The following is a 17,940-nucleotide window of genomic DNA, read 5'->3' on the forward strand; positions in this document are numbered from 1 at the left end:
TAAGCACCTAAATAATATACACCATATAATAGATCAAAAATACACAACATCTGAAATTACAAAGGTTTTTGCTACGCTTTGCAATATTGTATTTATTTTTTTTTAAAATTACAATACTAAGCATACTTATATTCATATTAATATTTTATATTGCAAAAAAATATACATACTTATACTCTTCATGGAACACTATTTTAATTTTAATAAATGAATGGACATGGAAGATTGATAACGTATCGATTAGTTATCAAATTGAAACTATTATCGAATTAAAATAAAATATATAGCGGAACTAGACAAGAAAGAAATGTGACATCTACCGTTTACTAAAATTTAATATTCCCTATTTGACAATATTTTCAGCATTGCAACATGAACTAACAGAAATATTAACTCTAATTAAGTAAGTTTTCAATTAACGAACTTTGAGTGTATTTTTTTGTTATTTCAATATTTTGTGATTGCTTATATTATGTTTTTAGATTTGTGTTTAAATTGAACAATGGTTAGTGATACAAATTATTTTTCGAGAATAGGAGAGAAATAAAGCAGAACAGTTCACACAGCTGGTTTTAAATAAATATTTCACATAAAATCTAACATTTACGTGTATTTTCTGATTAGAGACATATACAGACAAGCATTTATTGGTTATAGCTTCTGTTATGTGATTGCACAATCAATATGAATTGTATATGCCTCACCAGCATCTATGTCAATTGTAAAAACAAAGGCAATTTATCTTTCTCCTTCAGTTGGTATTATTGTTATATTTTTAATGAAATCATAATTTGTTTTATCAATATATATTTTTAATTTGAAGAGGTCTTAAACTATACTGCAATCATACGATAACTGTGTGAATTGAGAACTAATAGTTTGTAATGTAAAATCCAGAAACAAAAGAAAAAAAAATCTGTTATTTATTATTTCCTGAAATTAATTTTCTTTTTCAGCTTAATTATTAATATTACCGAGAATAGCGATACACGATTAGATAACGTTGATCTGGGTGAGTAATTTTCAAGAAAACAAAGTTGTTTCTGGAATGATAATTGAATCAAAACCTATACCAAGGTTTTAAGATCATGTGACATTGTAATATTTTTATATAAACAAATTATGGTAAATATATTATTTTTAATAAGAAAATTCTTGTTTAAAATCAAACAAATAAATAAATAAAAACTGTTTCTTAATCAAACAATCACAAATGGTTTTATAAAAAGAAAAAAACTATAAAGAAATCGTTGCGTGTATTCCCGTAGTAGTTCTACTCTTAAGTTTGAACGATGTTATCAAAGGTGAAATGTATAGGTATGAAAAGTGAAAGTGGTCAACTCTTAATTACATATCTGATTCTGCAATAAGCATCAATGCTATGATCAAGAAATGATTTTCGAATCATATCCAGTCGTAAACAATGGAATGGTTACAAATATCTGTGGTTGTTATTTTAGCAGCCTTAAAACGACAATGCTGTTTTCCACCAACCGCACGAACACAACAAGTCAACATTTCTGTTATGTCTACTTATATTAAACTATATTTGATAATTCAACTTTACACTACTTTACACTATCAAAGATCGCCTATCACTGGAAAATAGAAATGATCATTGCAAAGATTACTGTTCTAAAACACCCCAAAAAGAGATTACAAACGTTTAATGTCCATTGGCAACAAACATTGCAATGATTCACAGCTTTATGTAATATTATTGCTCTTTCTGTTTGCTCATGACTAGTATGAGCCTTTTAATTTATTGTAAATATTTAACAAAATAGAATCCTGAACTGTGTGTTTGGTGACTTACACCCTGTTACCGATCTAGCTACCACACTATAGTACCGGGATATTCATGTTTGGAAAAACTGTACACAAGACTTCAATCATTGTGGGCTTCCTCCATCAGGATATGGTGGTGAAAGCCGAAGAGTTGGGATCACTGAAGCCTGGGCCAATATCCAGGTGGCAGCTCTGGAGTCTGACTTGGGATTTGTACCGGGACGGACACACCCGCTGAGATCACACCTGTATAAAAGGATATCAGTTAGAAAATCATTAAGTAGCAGGAAAATCCAATTATTTCATTTGTAACTTGTCGCTATGTTACTATGTTTTATTTTTCTTCTTAAATACATATAGAGATTTTATTTATTTTTATGAAAGTGTACAACTTTTAATTATCACAAGTACCCATTGCCCAAACTTGTGGTAGATTGTAATATTATCAATAAATAAAAGTTTGCAATTTAAAAAAAAAAACTATATAGTTACACACACCTTGAACCACCTATATATTGAAAGAATTGCTAGTGTTGATTACTTGAATCTTATTTAGATTAATTAATATAAAAATATTAGCAATAAAATTTTGATGATTTTAAACTCTACATAATAATATACCATCAACGTTCTATTTTATGTAACATATGAGGCATGGCTGTCAAAAATTGGAATATTGCTTACAATTATTATCACATACATTAATAAATGGTATTAAAACATAGTTACTATATATCAACATAAATAAAAGCCTTACCTAGAACTATTTGAGACGGTTTTAAATTTCAAATCATGTGTGCTCGCAATTAATAATAACCCATTAATTGCATCCCAAACTCAACAATCCCAGCCCTCGAAGAAAATTGTCGTAATTGAAGGATTAAAATAAATTCCCACAAATCCCATCTTATCCACAACCTTTACCCTTCGTCGTAAACCTGCCTTACTTTGTCGCAAATAAATCATACATAAAAACCTTAATGTAACCGATCTAGTCCGAACCAGATATTATTCCTTCCATTATAAACTCCCTAACCACCCAAACACACTAGTTTCTAACCTTGCATTCCATTCCCAACAATCCTCCGAGGTGCCTAAAAAGAAGATGGCCACGAGACCTGCTAGTGTAAAAACGTCATTAGAGTGCTGCCAATGGGTAGTTCTCTACACGCCTGTTTCACTCCATTATAACTGAGATCAAATTTACTGAATGTATTGTAATGTACAGTTGTAAATTTCAATAAATACATTTAAAAAAAAATCAAATATTGACAATCTATCGGATATTTCTTTCTGAGTTTCCTTTAAATCTCAAACTGTCTTTTTCCGAACCCCTGGCGTCTACTTGCTGATGCGTACTATAAGTAGAGGAAATACAAGGAAAAGTAGGTAGAACAAATTCCCACAACGATGAATTTTATTGTTCGTTGTTGGTATATTTTTGACATAAAAGTATAGAAAAATGTTTTTTTTTTGTTTTGTTTTTTGGACACCATCTTGAATTTCTTTTTCCAAGAATTATTTAAAAAAAAAATCTTGTCTGATATCGATTCACAAAACATTTCATGCTGAACATTAATATAATACTGATTTAAAAACACAAAAATAAATAATCTTTACCGTACGATAAAAATTAATAATAAAACTTTTTTTTTAGTAAATTTACTAAAATTTTGAACCCTAGTAGAGCTATTTACGTTTAATAGTGCATTTTTTTTCCAAATATCAGGAAAACAAGATTTTGTAACTGTAATTTTGTACTTACCTAGCTTTAATTAGAGTGCTTAGTTTGAAACAATATCATCTAATAGACCCTGAAATATTTTGCCTAAGTAAATTCACAAACTGTTGGTGGAAAATATTGTTTAGAAATATCACAGGAACTATTCGACTTTGTTATGCCTATTAGCACTCGAATTGAAGTGGAATGCATCAAACAGTGGTTATAGTCAATATTTTCGTATCAGTAGCAGTTTCCATGATGTTTGCCAAAATTAATTCTCAAAACGTTGATTTTTTTTATATTTAGAAAAAAAAATACGGTTTTGATAAACTCAAAAACTTTATCTTAAGAACTACACGTACACAGGATATTACGTACTGACACTCAAATTAAACTAGGTAAATGTATTAATTTCTAACGATTATATTTTTTCGAGACAGTTCCGTCTGCCAAAATAAATTCAAAAAATGTGATTCCTCGTTATTTGGAGGAAAAATTTGGATATTTGGGAAATATTGAACCTAAAGAGCAAAAATTAATGACACTTTGTCAGAGCAAAAATTAATTAATCATAAATTTAAAAAACATTCATAATTTTTGAACATAGGGTAGATAAAGCTTTAAAGATATTGAGCGCTGAATGAAAAAGGAGCAACACCTATGCTTTCACTCAAATTTTTTTTTAATGATATTTTGTCAAAAAAAAAAAAAAAAAAAAAAACCTACGAGGACCCATTCAATTCAAACCCTGTCTTTGTGGGAATTAGTTCCATCCGAATCCTATCTGCATATTTCTACTAAAATGAGAAATAAATATTGACTACCCTAAGTGAGGATAGAAACCACACCGTTTCGACCCGAGCTCTCTAGGACGCCCCAACGTGTTCGCCCGTCACATCCTCCTACAAATAATAGTAGCCATTATCATGTCCCTCAAGTTCGAAGACATTTGTATAATAGTATGTTTTCCTCGTCAAAACATTTCACTTTATACATTACTTTACATCAATATTTTCACCATTTAAATACTTGATTTTCATCTAATTTCGTTGTCCTGGATATTTCATGTACTTTGAAAGCTTGACTTATTGAAAAAAATATAAGCTATTTTCCAGGAGAATTGGCCGGAACATAAGACATCAACATGCCGGAAGAAGAATGATAAAGGTACCCAATTGGATGGAGGCCGGGATCGCTGTCTTAAACACCGCCAAAGCTGCTTAGCGAAAAAAATAATCTCGCAGCCTCTTTATTTCAATGCTTACACCAATCTCAGCCTCAACTTGTTTCTTATAACAAATCAAATTCTCTCACATTATTGAAAAGTACATCCAGTTATTTTCCCTATTCAAGCTGTGTTTTTATTTATAATTTATCTACGAATACCTCAAATCATACTCTGAAGTGGATTATATATAACTTAGATATATACTAATAAATAACTTAGATTGTTAACATTTTTTTTATTTCAGCTTCGAAAGTAATGAACGATTTTTATGTGACGTTTGATATGATTTTTTTAGACTACATCTTGCTGCCGTTAAGATTTAAGGTTTGTAGCTAAGTTTGGTGAGGCATCAGCAGCCTGCGCAGTTTCGGTCTGAGTAGATCGACTTTTAATTCGTACACTGGTCCAAAACAAAGAAAACTTCCTTGACTTTCCCACTCTGGCTATAATTACCAATTAGAATTAGTCAGAATTTTGTTGATTACCAATAGGATAATCCTCACTCCTCTTATGCCAGAAATGGGCAGGTAAGTGGTAAAGAAAAAAATTGAACTGTTAAAATCTCATATTCGTTGTGTTATTTTTTCGCAGTGTTTTTTTAGGCTAGGCTCGCATATTTTATGATTTCATCAAAAAGATTATTTTTTTACTAATCATTTTTTTTTTTTATAGGTATGAATAAATACATTCATGATACAAACATATTTGTAATAAATATAAAAAAAATTTATCATAATATGAATAACTGCTGTTGTATTGGAAAATGTTTTATTTTATTTCCTTATGCATAAGGTTATGCCTCTATGGAGAGCCCAGAAGGTACCTTTTAGGGCCAATTATATTATAATTTATAACTCCAAAAATAGTCAAAAGCGATCAAATACATTAACCACCGAACCAGCAGTTTCGAACCCGTTTTTTGAACTCGAGTATGTAAATCAGCATCCGAAATGCAATTGCGACACCTCGAGACAACTAATCATTGTGACGGTAGATGAATGATTACCTGTACCAGTTGTTGGTGTTGCAGGTGCGGGTGTGGTCGAGTAGGGTGGAGCCTGGTTGCAGGAGACTCGGCTGTTGTAGGAAGTCGACAAGGAGTGGAGGGGGTCGTGGAACATGTAAGGGTATCCTTCCCTCGCCTGCTGCAAGCACGAACTGCTCATCGATGAGAGACTTGAGCTGCAAAAAAAAAAAATTATTTCATCTTCAGGTCAAGTGAACAAGACCACATTAAAACATCATAAAATACATTCCATGACAAACTTCACTGCCAATCCAATAGATTTGTACAAGTTATGACTCGAAAGAACTTTCCCGACAACACCTACCGAAGACTAAAAAGGAGCTGGATAAAGGATCTCCTTAGCTAACTAACGAATTGAACTTAAGTCAAGAGGAGGTACCGTTCTCTATCATGCCACTCATGTTACCATTTAGTTATCATCGTGTGTCTTTAATCTGAAGATAGGAGTGAATTTATAAATAAAGTTAAAAAAAAAAATCTATCACCAAGCTGAAGTAATAAAGTCGCTTCTATCATCTGAAAGTGAGAACATCTTAGTATAACTGAACCCAATATAAAACCATCCATTTTTTTTTTGTCTAGTTGGGAAACAATTAGTAGTACATTTTGTTACCTCTCTGGATGTTTGTTCTCAAAAACTTTGTAATAACAAAATATTTTATATACAATTTTTCCATAATAAGAACAAGTCACGGAGTTACTAATGTACATGTTACCTCTCTGAATGTTGCCGATTAATATAAAAAAATAAATAAAACAAAAAAATGAATACTGACCTGTAGGAGTCAGCGGACACAGTGGATATTGGCTGCCCAATGGAAGAGTACATGCTGTTGAAGCCGGCTGGGTTGAGCCGCGGAGGACTCGAAGATGGACCGACTGCGGGCTCACCGGCCCTTCGTTGGTTCCTCAGTTTCTCCTCTCGCCGCCACTTTGCTCTTCGGTTCGAAAACCATACCTGAAACATCACATAAAATATTTGTAACGAAATTAGAGAGGCAAAATAATATATTTAAAAATATATGCTCGGTATAAACCGGATGACTCATACGAATGAAAAAGAGCGATCCAGAAGATGGAGTAAAAAGTGTCCAATGATCTAAAACCTGTCCAAAATACAAAAAATTCAAATCCAGTTATTGAGTATAAATTAAAACGTTTGTTTTTATAAACAACAACTAACAGCAATCCAGGCCCCAGAGAAGGAGGGGGGGAGGAGCCACCCAATCGATCAGGTTTTATTTTTATATAAAGAAAGACGTTTTTATATTACGTAAAGTAATAATTACGTAATACTCTTACATCATATTTTTGTTACATAAATTATAAACGACAATTTTGGGTTTGAGTAGTAAGTTTCAGAATTTTGGCCCCACTGTGACGCATGTTATCAAAAGCAATATGTTTTGAAAACCACTGAAATAAATATTTTCGGAAACTTAAAAAGTGTAGAACGAATAATAAGGGCTTTGGATAAATTTGACATTGTAGCACTAGCTATATTTATGACATTTGACGCAGCAAATGAACCAGCGTAAATTTGATCATAAACGTAGAAATGTATGCAGTAAACTCTCATTACTAAGATCTCATGTAGAACTAACCTCTATAGCGATCCGAAATCGAATCCCCTAGAAAAATACAATGATTTTTGTTATAACGAACTAAATACTTAACTACGAACTTTGAATTGTAGAAGCGTATATCTTAAGGTTGTTAGCAATCTGTATACCTGTAGTCTTTCATTTCATCTCGTAGAGCTAAAACCTATTTGGTTGTATTGTCATAGCAAGCAGTAACACCTATTTCATGGTTTTTTCATAGCAAGTGGTATCACCTATTTCGTTGTATTGTCATAGCAAGCAGTAATATATATTTCGTTGTATTGTCATAGCAAGCAGTAACACCTATTTCGTTGTATTGTCATAGCGCAGTAACACCTATTTCATTGTTTTGTCATAGCAATTGGTATCACCTATTTCGTTGTATTGTCATAGCAAGCAGTAACACCTATTTCGTTGTATTGTCATAGCAAGCAGTAACACCTATTTCATTGTTTTTTCATAGCAATTGGTATCACCTATTTCGTTGTCTGGTCATAGCAAGCAGTAATGCATATTTCGTTGTATTGCCATAGCAAGCGTTAACACCTAGTTCGCATGAAATGTCTTTATTGGATGATCTGTATACCTGTAGTCTTTCATTTCTTCTCGTAGAGCTAAAACCTATTTGGTTGTATTGTCATAGCAAGCAGGAACACCTATTTCGTTGTATTGTCATAGCAAGCAGTAACACCTATTTCATGGTTTTTTCATAGCAAGTGGTATCACCTGTTTCGTTGTATTGTCATAGCAAGCATTAATACCTATTTCGTTGTATTGTCATAGCAAGCAGTAACACCTATTTCGTTGTATTGTCATAGCAAGCAGTAACACCTATTTCGTTGTATTGTCATAGCAAGCAGTAACACCTATTTCATTGTTTTGTCATAGCAAGTGGTATCACCTATTTCGTTGTATTGTTATAGCAAGCAGTAATACATATTTCGTTGTATTGCCATAGCAAGTGGTAACACCTAGTTCGCATGAAATGTCTTTATCGGATGATATATTATTAGTTTAGGCCCATGTGCGTTTCTAACATTCATCAAGATTTCAAGAAATTATAAACAATTTTGATACGAAGCCATTGACCATTCAAGCTGCATAAGCTAAATAATAAATAAGGATCATATTCCATTTTACTTTATTTGATTTTGGTCAAGTTGAGGATTCATTGAGATCTAATAATTTTTTCCTATTGAAAAGCATTGCTACCAATACTACTAACCGTAGAAAAAATTACGCCTGTTAGGATTGAGAATCTGAAAAGGCTGGAGAGCAGATAAGATGTAAGGTTTTGTTTATATCAACTTAAAGTTACATTCAAAGGTTTGGGCTATATATAGGGAGTATAGTAGTAGGAGGAGAAGAGAGGTGGAAATCTGTATAATTTGGGCCTGGAGGGGGGGCTAGTTAATTGGGGAGAGCGGCTGCCATTGGCCTGTGCGAGGGGTGGGTGGAGCCACCCCCTACACGCCCTGGCTATGACAGTTTCAGGGGAAAAAGTTGGTTTTCCCTTTCGTCGGTGCCGCCGAACTAGCCCCGCTCACTTAAACGGAAAATCAATACCGCCCCTTTCCGCTCACCCACCCCGCGCTCCTACACGGAGGCTTTCTCTACTCCTAACTGCTTTTCGTATTTGTTCAATCCTTGAGGAGAAAGGACCTTTTTTCATTTCGATGAAGTAATTGACACTCAACGTGGCATAATATTTTTCAATATCATGTCTTCCCTAATTAGGGATCGCCTCATAGAAACACGGTAGAGAACACTCCAATTACGTTACTAAGCAAGATCATTCATTTTGAACACTTCAAAGAAAAAGTAATCGAAATTTATCAGGAGTTGTGGTGGATACCATCCCTGTAAAGTGGCCAAGCGTTGTCAAAGTGTAGGTACTCACAACAGATTGCCTCCACTTTATGCATTGTTCTCCACTTAATTTATGAGTGTTTGAATGTTCGTGGATGATTTAAGTTAACTGAAAGTGACAAATACCTAGGTCTATTCTTAAGATATAAAGTACGGTATGACAAACGACAACCGAAATCCTACAAACAACAGATGAAAAGGATGGAGATAAAGAGCCGAAAAGCCAAACAATCATAAGTGCCAGGAATAACGTCAGGGAGGGGAAGTGGGGGGGGGGGCAAAATCCCCACGGACCCGGGATCTTTAGGGCCTATAATACTAAAAATCGCAAATAAATAATATCACGCTCTTTCATCGTACTCTGATTGTGCACTCCTATTTATAAATATCTATATTGTTTACCGTTAGTGATGTAATGTTTTTTTTTTCAATATCACCTTGACCCATATATTAATATTATTGACAAAAACATTATTGAACGGGAGGGAGCCCGATGCATTAATTTTCCCCAAGGACTTATCCGACGGCGGCCTTGTATAAGCATCTTACGTGAAAAATAAAATACTATAGTGTAAAAAAATATTGCATTTTTTTTCCTTTGAAATTCCCAAAAACACTTCGCAAAAAAAAATATAATAATAAAACTGCATCTATTTAGTCTTTTCGATCTCCAAGGAACTTAGTGTTAATTATAGGTTCATTTTATACATGCATCAATTTAACGAGATATGTACTCGGTATTCGCGAAATTTCGAAGAGTTATAACTAAAAACGCAAATTTCTTTGAGTAATTTTATGAAATGGGAAAGAAGGGAACAGTAGCTACGCGGTCTGGATTGTTACATGAACCTTGTAGTGTAGTACGCTGAGATTGTGCCTCCCTCAGCTTCCAATGACCGTCCACTTATTTCTAAATTTCTTAGTTTACATCATAACATGTTCAAATTATTTATAGGAACAATATAAAATATGAGTAATATCTCGTCCAGCGGTTGGATTGAGTAAACTATCCTCTTCTTAATAAACAGTGAGCCAAAAAGTATCATACATAGACCATTTGGGGCCAGGGGTGGACTTATTTTTGAGGTCACATCCTCCCCCCCCCCCAAAAAAAAATCTATATTTATCATTCTAACGTAGCTAGTCTTTTTTTGACACAGATTATTGACCTATGTAGAGAAAAAGTTATCGAAGTAAAGGAACGAACTGGTACTTACGGTACTTGATCATTCTTAAAGTCCTATATTAAGACCCGCTTTTCAGAAATCAAACCTACAACATTTACTTCAAATACTCTAATTTAAAGAGCAGGTAAATTCGTATATCAAGATTAACCAAATTTCCCTTCATTATGAATTATGATATATTCATTTATTGTTAAAATTATATTTCATCACGATATATGCATATTATTAACTGGTTTCTAAAATTAAAAACTATGTTTCACATAATTGTTTTGTTTTAAGTTAATTTTGAAATTTTATATCAAAAGATAAACATTATGCTTTTTCAACGTTTTCACTCATAATACTATACATAACATTATTATTTGCTATCAATTATAGTTTAAAAAAAAAAAGCTTTATACAAATTTAGCTATAAAACATTTTCTTTAATAATATCAAAATTTACAACTTTTTTTCTTTATTTCTTTTTAATGTAGAAGAAACTAAGTCCAACCAGGTCCAGAAGTAATTTAATTTGGGCAGTTCTTTGTAAGGAAGTGCAGTTACTAGACCAACGGTTGTGCAAGAAAGTGATTAAGTCAGAATCAAGGTCAGATTTTTACCCAAGACCCAAGAGGGTCCACTTGATGAGGCTGGGTGGACCCCACAGGGTTTCCGAACACACAGGGCTGACTCACGGCTACTGTGAAACAGAAATTAATAGTTTACCACTGCCATATTCAAACGGAGTCCTTAGAGTTAATATCACAGTGCCTATATATAGAAAATTTAATAAATACAAGAAACGTAAAAACTCTTACATATGTAAGCAAGTTGCGGTGAATAAAATGGGCTGGTAAAGTTATCGGGATGGTTAACGAATTACGAAAAGGGCAATGAGTGCTAAACTTACGGACGCTCAGTGATCCACATGATAGGCCAAAAGGCTACATTGTTTCGCAAACTAATAAATCTGACTTTAAAAGTATAAAATAAGCCACAAACCATAGAAAATGATTTTAATGATAAAATGGTATATTAACAAAAAATACATATATAAAATATTTAACACAAGAATACACGTATTTAATAGTTTGTTATTATTAGATTTAATCATAACTAAATAAAGATATAATTAAACAATATTTACTTGAAATTCCGATTCTTCAAGAGAAAACTATAATACGAACAGGAGGCAATTATCAGACGCCATGAAGGTGTGAACTGGTGAGATTTCTTGCATTGGTGTAAATTTATTGGCTATGTGAAGATCTTAGAGACTTGTAAGTCTAAGAAACGAAAAAAAAAATAGAAGAGAAAAGAAACGAAAAAGGTCGTGTAATTCTGATTTTTAGATATTTTACCTTGGACTTAGATCGACATTAAAAATCTGAATTGGGGACCTTAAAAGATGACCTGTTTATTTTATTCAAGAAATACCCTAAAATTTTCATTCAGCACTCGATACCTTGGAAACTACCTACACCATGATAAACATTACTCATACCTTTTTAAAAGTGAAGTGGGTTTGCTAAAAACTGAGCCCTGATAGAACACTATAAGTTTAATAGTGTCTGAGATGCAGTTTCCCCCCCAAAAAAAATCACTGGATAATATCATGGAAACTACATCGGCGACGATTTTTTTTATACCTGTACATTTGTCAAAACATCTTGTGCTTCTACTGTCATTGTACATGACGACAGATTAATGACAATTTTTTAATTTGGACGCTTCGAATTGGGAAATTTAAAATTAATTTTTTTTGTTTTAAGATACCACTTTTCATTGGAAATTTCAGAGTTCCATGCGATGGGAAAGAAGTGGAAAAGAGAAAAGATAACTAAGAAGTTTCGTTTCGAAACTATTCAAACTCGCGAGAAAGGTTGTTGTTGGTGTGGAAAACACCTTGTATTAAAATTAATTTTCATACCTTAATCATTTTATTAATAATGGTTAATTGCGTAGGGTTCTATTAACACGGTGTTAGAATTGCAAAACCCCTACTAATCTAAAAAATTGAAATTCGAGTTAAAGATGCGTGCAATGTTCTAGCCAGAACTCTACTTGACAAGAGCTTGTCATTGTAATTCAAAGCAGCTAGCTTTTTATTTATTTTTTTTATGAACTCCTTCCTGGTCATTTCTGACATACAGGAGGGGGGTTGTAAACAGGATTCCACCCTATTCTAACCATGGTCGGGAGGGGGGCGAGTTTTCATTCCGTGGTACCGACACAGAAATAAAAGTCGAACTCCCAGGTCGGATTCGAACCTGCGCCGTTGCCGTCATGCTACAAGTTAAAGCCAAAAAATATTGCCTCCCTAGCCAAAGGATATAATCTGGTATCACTCATTTAATTCTGATAACGTCGACACGCCCTACAGTATCCTTTAATAATGTTGCTCTTACTCCTGCCAAACAGATCCGCTACCTTGGGCTGCAACTGGACAAACGACTAACCTGGAATCCTCACACAAGACTTAAAAGATAAGAAACTACACGTCGATTCCGACTATTACAGTACTTACTTGACAAACGGTCTAAACTTCCAACACATTACAAAAGACTGATCTACATGACTGTAATAAGGCCAATCTGAACATATGGAGTTGAGCTTTGGGACTCCACTAAACCTTCGAATTCCTCTCGTATTCAATCCTTACAATCCAAAATCCTTCGTAAAATCCTCAATGCTCCTTACTTTGTCACAAATAAAATCATACATAAAGACCTTAATGTTCCCTATGTAACCGATCTAGCCCGAACCAGATATCACTCCTTCCATTTTAAACTCTCTAACCACTCAAACCCCCTAGTTTCTAGCCTTGCTTCCTCTTTCATTCCTGACAATCCTCCGAGGCGCCTGAAAAGAAGATGGCCACGAGACCTACTAATATAAAAACGTAATTAGAGTGCTACCAATAGGTAGTTTCTCTACACGCCTGTATCACTCCATTATAAACTGAAATCAAATTTACTAGGTGTATATACATATATATAAATGTACAGTTGTAAATTCCAATAAATATATTAAAAAATTAAGCGAATAATCACCGGTGAATAGGTTTATACTGATTGAATTCTTTTTATCTAGGAAATGAGTTAAACCTTCACCAATAAATCTTTAATGTTGTATATGCTTAATTAATTTTTTTTCTAATAAATATACTCCGATAAATCTTTGCATTTTATATTTGTTTGTTTACTTTTGAAATGAAGTGAATGGTATGATGCAATGATGAGAATAAAAAAAGTGATGCACTAATTTTGTTCAGGATTTAATTATTAAAAAAATCATAAAACGTATTATTTAACAATCAGTTTGATTGTTAATTGTTCTCTATGCTACAGTGATGACGAGTAAAAAAACTGAAAACGAATTTTTAATTGAACATTGTAACATGATTCATAAAGGCAGTAAATTAATAATACCCAAGAATTACAACGAAGGAAAATACACTGTCCCAGGAATGATTGATCGTACCGTTAACCTGAATATTAATTAATGTCTACTATTTTACATCTTAACGAATTTATTAGATTTAGTGTTCATAGAAATCTCCATAAGTCGAAGTTTAAGGGACGTCAATTTTATATGTGTTTGGCATGAGCATAAAAAATTGTGGTTTGCTTACAAATGGTACCATCTTTACACTAAGGGTCCACTGGACCCCGCGGTCCGTGGGGCCCTCTATTATGATCAATAGTGTTGCTAATAGATCAAGCATTATAACATGCCAATTTCGGCCATTTTTCAATCAATAAAACAGCCTACTACAAGTTTGTTTAGTTATCATCATACGAGGAGAAGATGGTTGGGGGGTGCGGTCAAATTAAAACACAAATAAGTCGGAGTAACTTATTTAATCGTGCCAACGTTTCGGCTAGAATTTCTAGCCTTCATCAGGGCTAAGAACAGAACAAGATAACAACCAATGAATACAGAAAATATAAACAGAATGACTTAAAGTAAATAATTTTACAGAATGTAATTAATAAAATAAAGTGATGGGAGAAGTGGAAAATAAAATGTATACATAGGTAATTGAATAAGTAGGTAAAATAACATAATTAAGGAAATAAAATAAGAATGAAGTTATATAATGCAAAGAAATATGAATATATTAGTTTATTAATAATTTAAAAATTAAAATTATGGAATGAAAAATAAAATTGAGAGAAAGAAAATATATGTAACCAAAATAATAGATAAAGAGGCAAAAGTTAGTTGTAAAAGGTAGTTAGTTTAGTTGTCATCATGTCAATACAAACAAATATAAACAAAATTAAGTGCGTTGACCCAGATGACTATTGGGTTTTACGCCCTTAAGTCCTAACGAATTAAAGCACTCGAAAAAGAAGAGGGTAAAAAATCAAATCTGTGTTTTTTTCACTCTCAATACTGTATGTCTGTCCCAAGAACAACTTTTAACTGTCAAAAAATTTGCGTTGTTTAAGAAGCTTGCGAAAGACGGTTTCCCATCCCATGCGCCTGTCAGTGTGATGAAATTCAGAATTTGTTGTCTGAACAAAGCTTGTATTTTGTTGTCATTGTGATTAAAATGCATAGTTTCTTGATTTCGTTATCCATAATTTATTGAATCACTGAAAATATGGATCTCACTGATTGAATATCTCCTAAGTTGAATTTTATGGTACTTAAAATTTATTTGGGAGTGAGAACTTTGTTTCTTATTTTAGGTTTTATGAAAATTCGACAATTTTCCAGACTATTCCCATTTCATTTGGGCTTTTTCCAAAAGGCTAATGAGAAATATTTTTACGATCCAATGTGGGCAGACTAAAGTAAAAAAATTATCTAGTAGGTTGTAATAATATCCTTTGTTGGCGCCAGACAACAAGGAGCCTTAGTTCATGAGAAATTCGCTGGAAAAAAAAGTCATTTCCGATAACTTGTAATTTTAGTGATAATAAACAAACTAACTGCAATTAAAAAAAATCAGGGAGATTGAATTTCCTATAAATACTTTCTTTTTCTGACAAAACACTTACTGTTTAGATGCCTTATCATAACAATCATCGTTTATTGGAGTCAAATAACAGAAACACGGGCTTTTTTTTTTTTTTTTTTTTTCTCATCTCATAGACGATAATTTCTATGACGTTATAATTTACTGCAATTTGATTGGCTGATGTACCCCATATATATCATCCACTCCCTTGAGAGGTCCTACTAGGCTGAAGAACTTGGAGGAAGCAAAATGAGTGAGTACTACATGTTACATGTCCTTTTTTATCCACTTTTATGTCTTGATTGTTTATTATAATTGTTTTAACTTAAATCAACTTAATAAAACTTACTTCGAGCCCTGATTTGATGGATCATAAAAATAAGTCCCCATTTTCAGTCATATTGTTATTTTAGTGAAATGTGATAATTGCTTTGCTTTACTTGGTAATAGACAACTTTTATGTATTCATTTAAGTATTAAACATCTCAAGAATAGTATGTGGCCGACAGCTTAGTTTAATTCGTTGCATTAATAGATACAACCTTTAAAAGAAATCCTTTTCCAGTCATCAAATACCTGATTATTTATTTTATGATCATTAAAATCTCTTTTCAGTTAGTATATTAGTTCTAACGACCTTTGTCGACTTGGTTGTTGAACATCGTTTCGACCGGGTGTGTCTGTTTACATTAATCAAAAGTACACTTAGGATTACGTTATTCCCGAATATCCGCAGTATTATAATACTCACTTTTACTAATCACAAATCTTTCAGTATTCGATATAAAATTAATATTTTGAAGAAAATTCGCGTTTTTCTACTTATTTTTTTTTTACATGGCTGACCACAAGGGTGAATTTTTCTCCAAGGCACTTCTGTTAAAAACGATAATTTTTCCAGATTTTGAAAATATTGTTCTTAATAATTTTGTTTAAAATAGTTATTAGGTTTTTTTTTTTTGGTTTTTTTAAACAAAAACTATACCAACATGGATCAAATGTTTACAGAACAATATTCGGTACACATCTGTGTACAGTTTGGGGAAAATTTGGTTTTATTATATGTTGGAATACAAAGTGTTTTTAGCATGACCATCACATGGGCGCGGGGGAGCAAGAGGGGGTAGCTGCCCCATCTAGGAGTGAAAACAAATTATTAATTTAATAAAAAATAATTTTTTTTTCAAGCAAATATTAATTGTAATAATTAATAAAGCACTACAATAATTATATATAATTTTATTCCCTTTTCCCTGGTGAAATGTGACCACCTGTTTATGGCTTGCCCCCTCTAGTTTTGATCCTGGATACGCCCTTCACCATACAATCCCCTAAATCTTGGTGGGATATTTAGTTGTGAATATATATTCTCGAATATTTATGTCTTATTAAAAGTGAGTTCAACAAATATTTTATTTTTTCCCATATGGATGTATCATATCATCTCCCCTCCCCCTCACCCAAAAAAAAGGATTATATGAAACCATTAATCAGATTTAATGAAGGGGAAATTTGAAAATCATTAAGATAAATAACAACAACTATTATATTGTTATTTGGCTTTAATTTGTTAAAATTGTTGAAATAAAGAATATAGACTAAGAATATTTTAGTTTGTATATATATTGGTTATACTAACGATATTATAATTTTTTTTTTCAGAAGTTAACTGCTATTTATACATTATGTTTGGCTTGGTAGTATTCTGCTTGTTGATAGCATTCGCTTGTTGCTTCATAAAAAAATGGAAGGAACATTTGGATAGAAGAGGATTTCTACGGCTGCAGAGGCCCCAACTAGTTCTTGACATGGAAAGGGAACATGATTTGAGAGATGTCTTAGTGTTTTGAAGCATGAAACATGTAAATGCTTCGTTCTGGTATGGATGACTATCTTTAATCAAAAATGTAACCAATCATTGTCACCATAACCACTGATAAGCAATAAATTTTGATTTGCTGATATAAAAAATTGTTTTTATATTCCTATTTACCTGATTTACATTTATCATTTTATTTCTCTGTGATTAGTAGCACTGGATTTTTAAATTATTGAGTTGGTATAATTTTGATATTGAAGGAAATTTTCTAATATAAGTGAAGAAAAAAAAAATACTTAGGGAATTTTAATATATAGATTATTCTGTCTTTATATTAAATTCTTATTTATAAGTAAATGAAAACTTATAAATATATAAAAGGAAAAAATTAAAAAAAAATTAATTTCATCAGAATTTATCGTTGCATAAGGGAAATTAATTAATTAATTATTTTTAATATCTTATCTAAAATCAATTCAGTATGACAATCAAATAAATCAACAGTTTACAGTATCTGTTAGAACATTGTTATGAAAGGAATGCTTGTTTCATAATAGTTAAATAAGTAATTATAAAAGTATATGAAGAAAGGAAAAGAGAGGTATTGTTTCTCAAATGCTAATAACAAGTAATTAATACTCTTGCTCTTTAATAGAATAAAAAGATAGACAAAACTCAATGCCCAAATAAATTATTGATTATTTAAGATCTATCTCTCTCTCTCTCTCTCTCTCTATATAT

The 17,940-nt window shown here is 32.3% G+C and overlaps 1 protein-coding gene across 3 annotated transcripts in view; it reads right to left on the reverse strand.

Annotated features, from left to right (window-relative positions):
- Positions 1 to 225: 225 nt before the first annotated feature.
- toy (twin of eyeless) overlaps positions 226 to 17,940 on the reverse strand; it is a 209,108-nt gene continuing 191,393 nt past the window's right edge. For 2 of the 3 annotated variants that reach the window (XM_014422067.2, XM_024364241.2), the window contains exons 7-9: positions 6,543 to 6,724; positions 5,746 to 5,921; positions 226 to 2,034 (exon numbers count right to left, since the gene is read on the reverse strand). In XM_014422067.2, coding sequence (XP_014277553.1) covers positions 1,946 to 2,034; positions 5,746 to 5,921; positions 6,543 to 6,724 — 447 coding nt within the window. In that variant the 3' untranslated portion in view covers positions 226 to 1,945. The remainder of the gene's footprint in view (positions 2,035 to 5,745; positions 5,922 to 6,542; positions 6,725 to 17,940) is intronic. The other variant, XM_024364245.2, reaches the window with a different exon arrangement.

Source organism: Halyomorpha halys, unplaced genomic scaffold (genome assembly GCF_000696795.3).
Source record: "Halyomorpha halys isolate HHAL.00 unplaced genomic scaffold, Hhal_1.1 Scaffold354.1, whole genome shotgun sequence".
Lineage (NCBI taxonomy): Eukaryota > Metazoa > Arthropoda > Insecta > Hemiptera > Pentatomidae > Halyomorpha > Halyomorpha halys.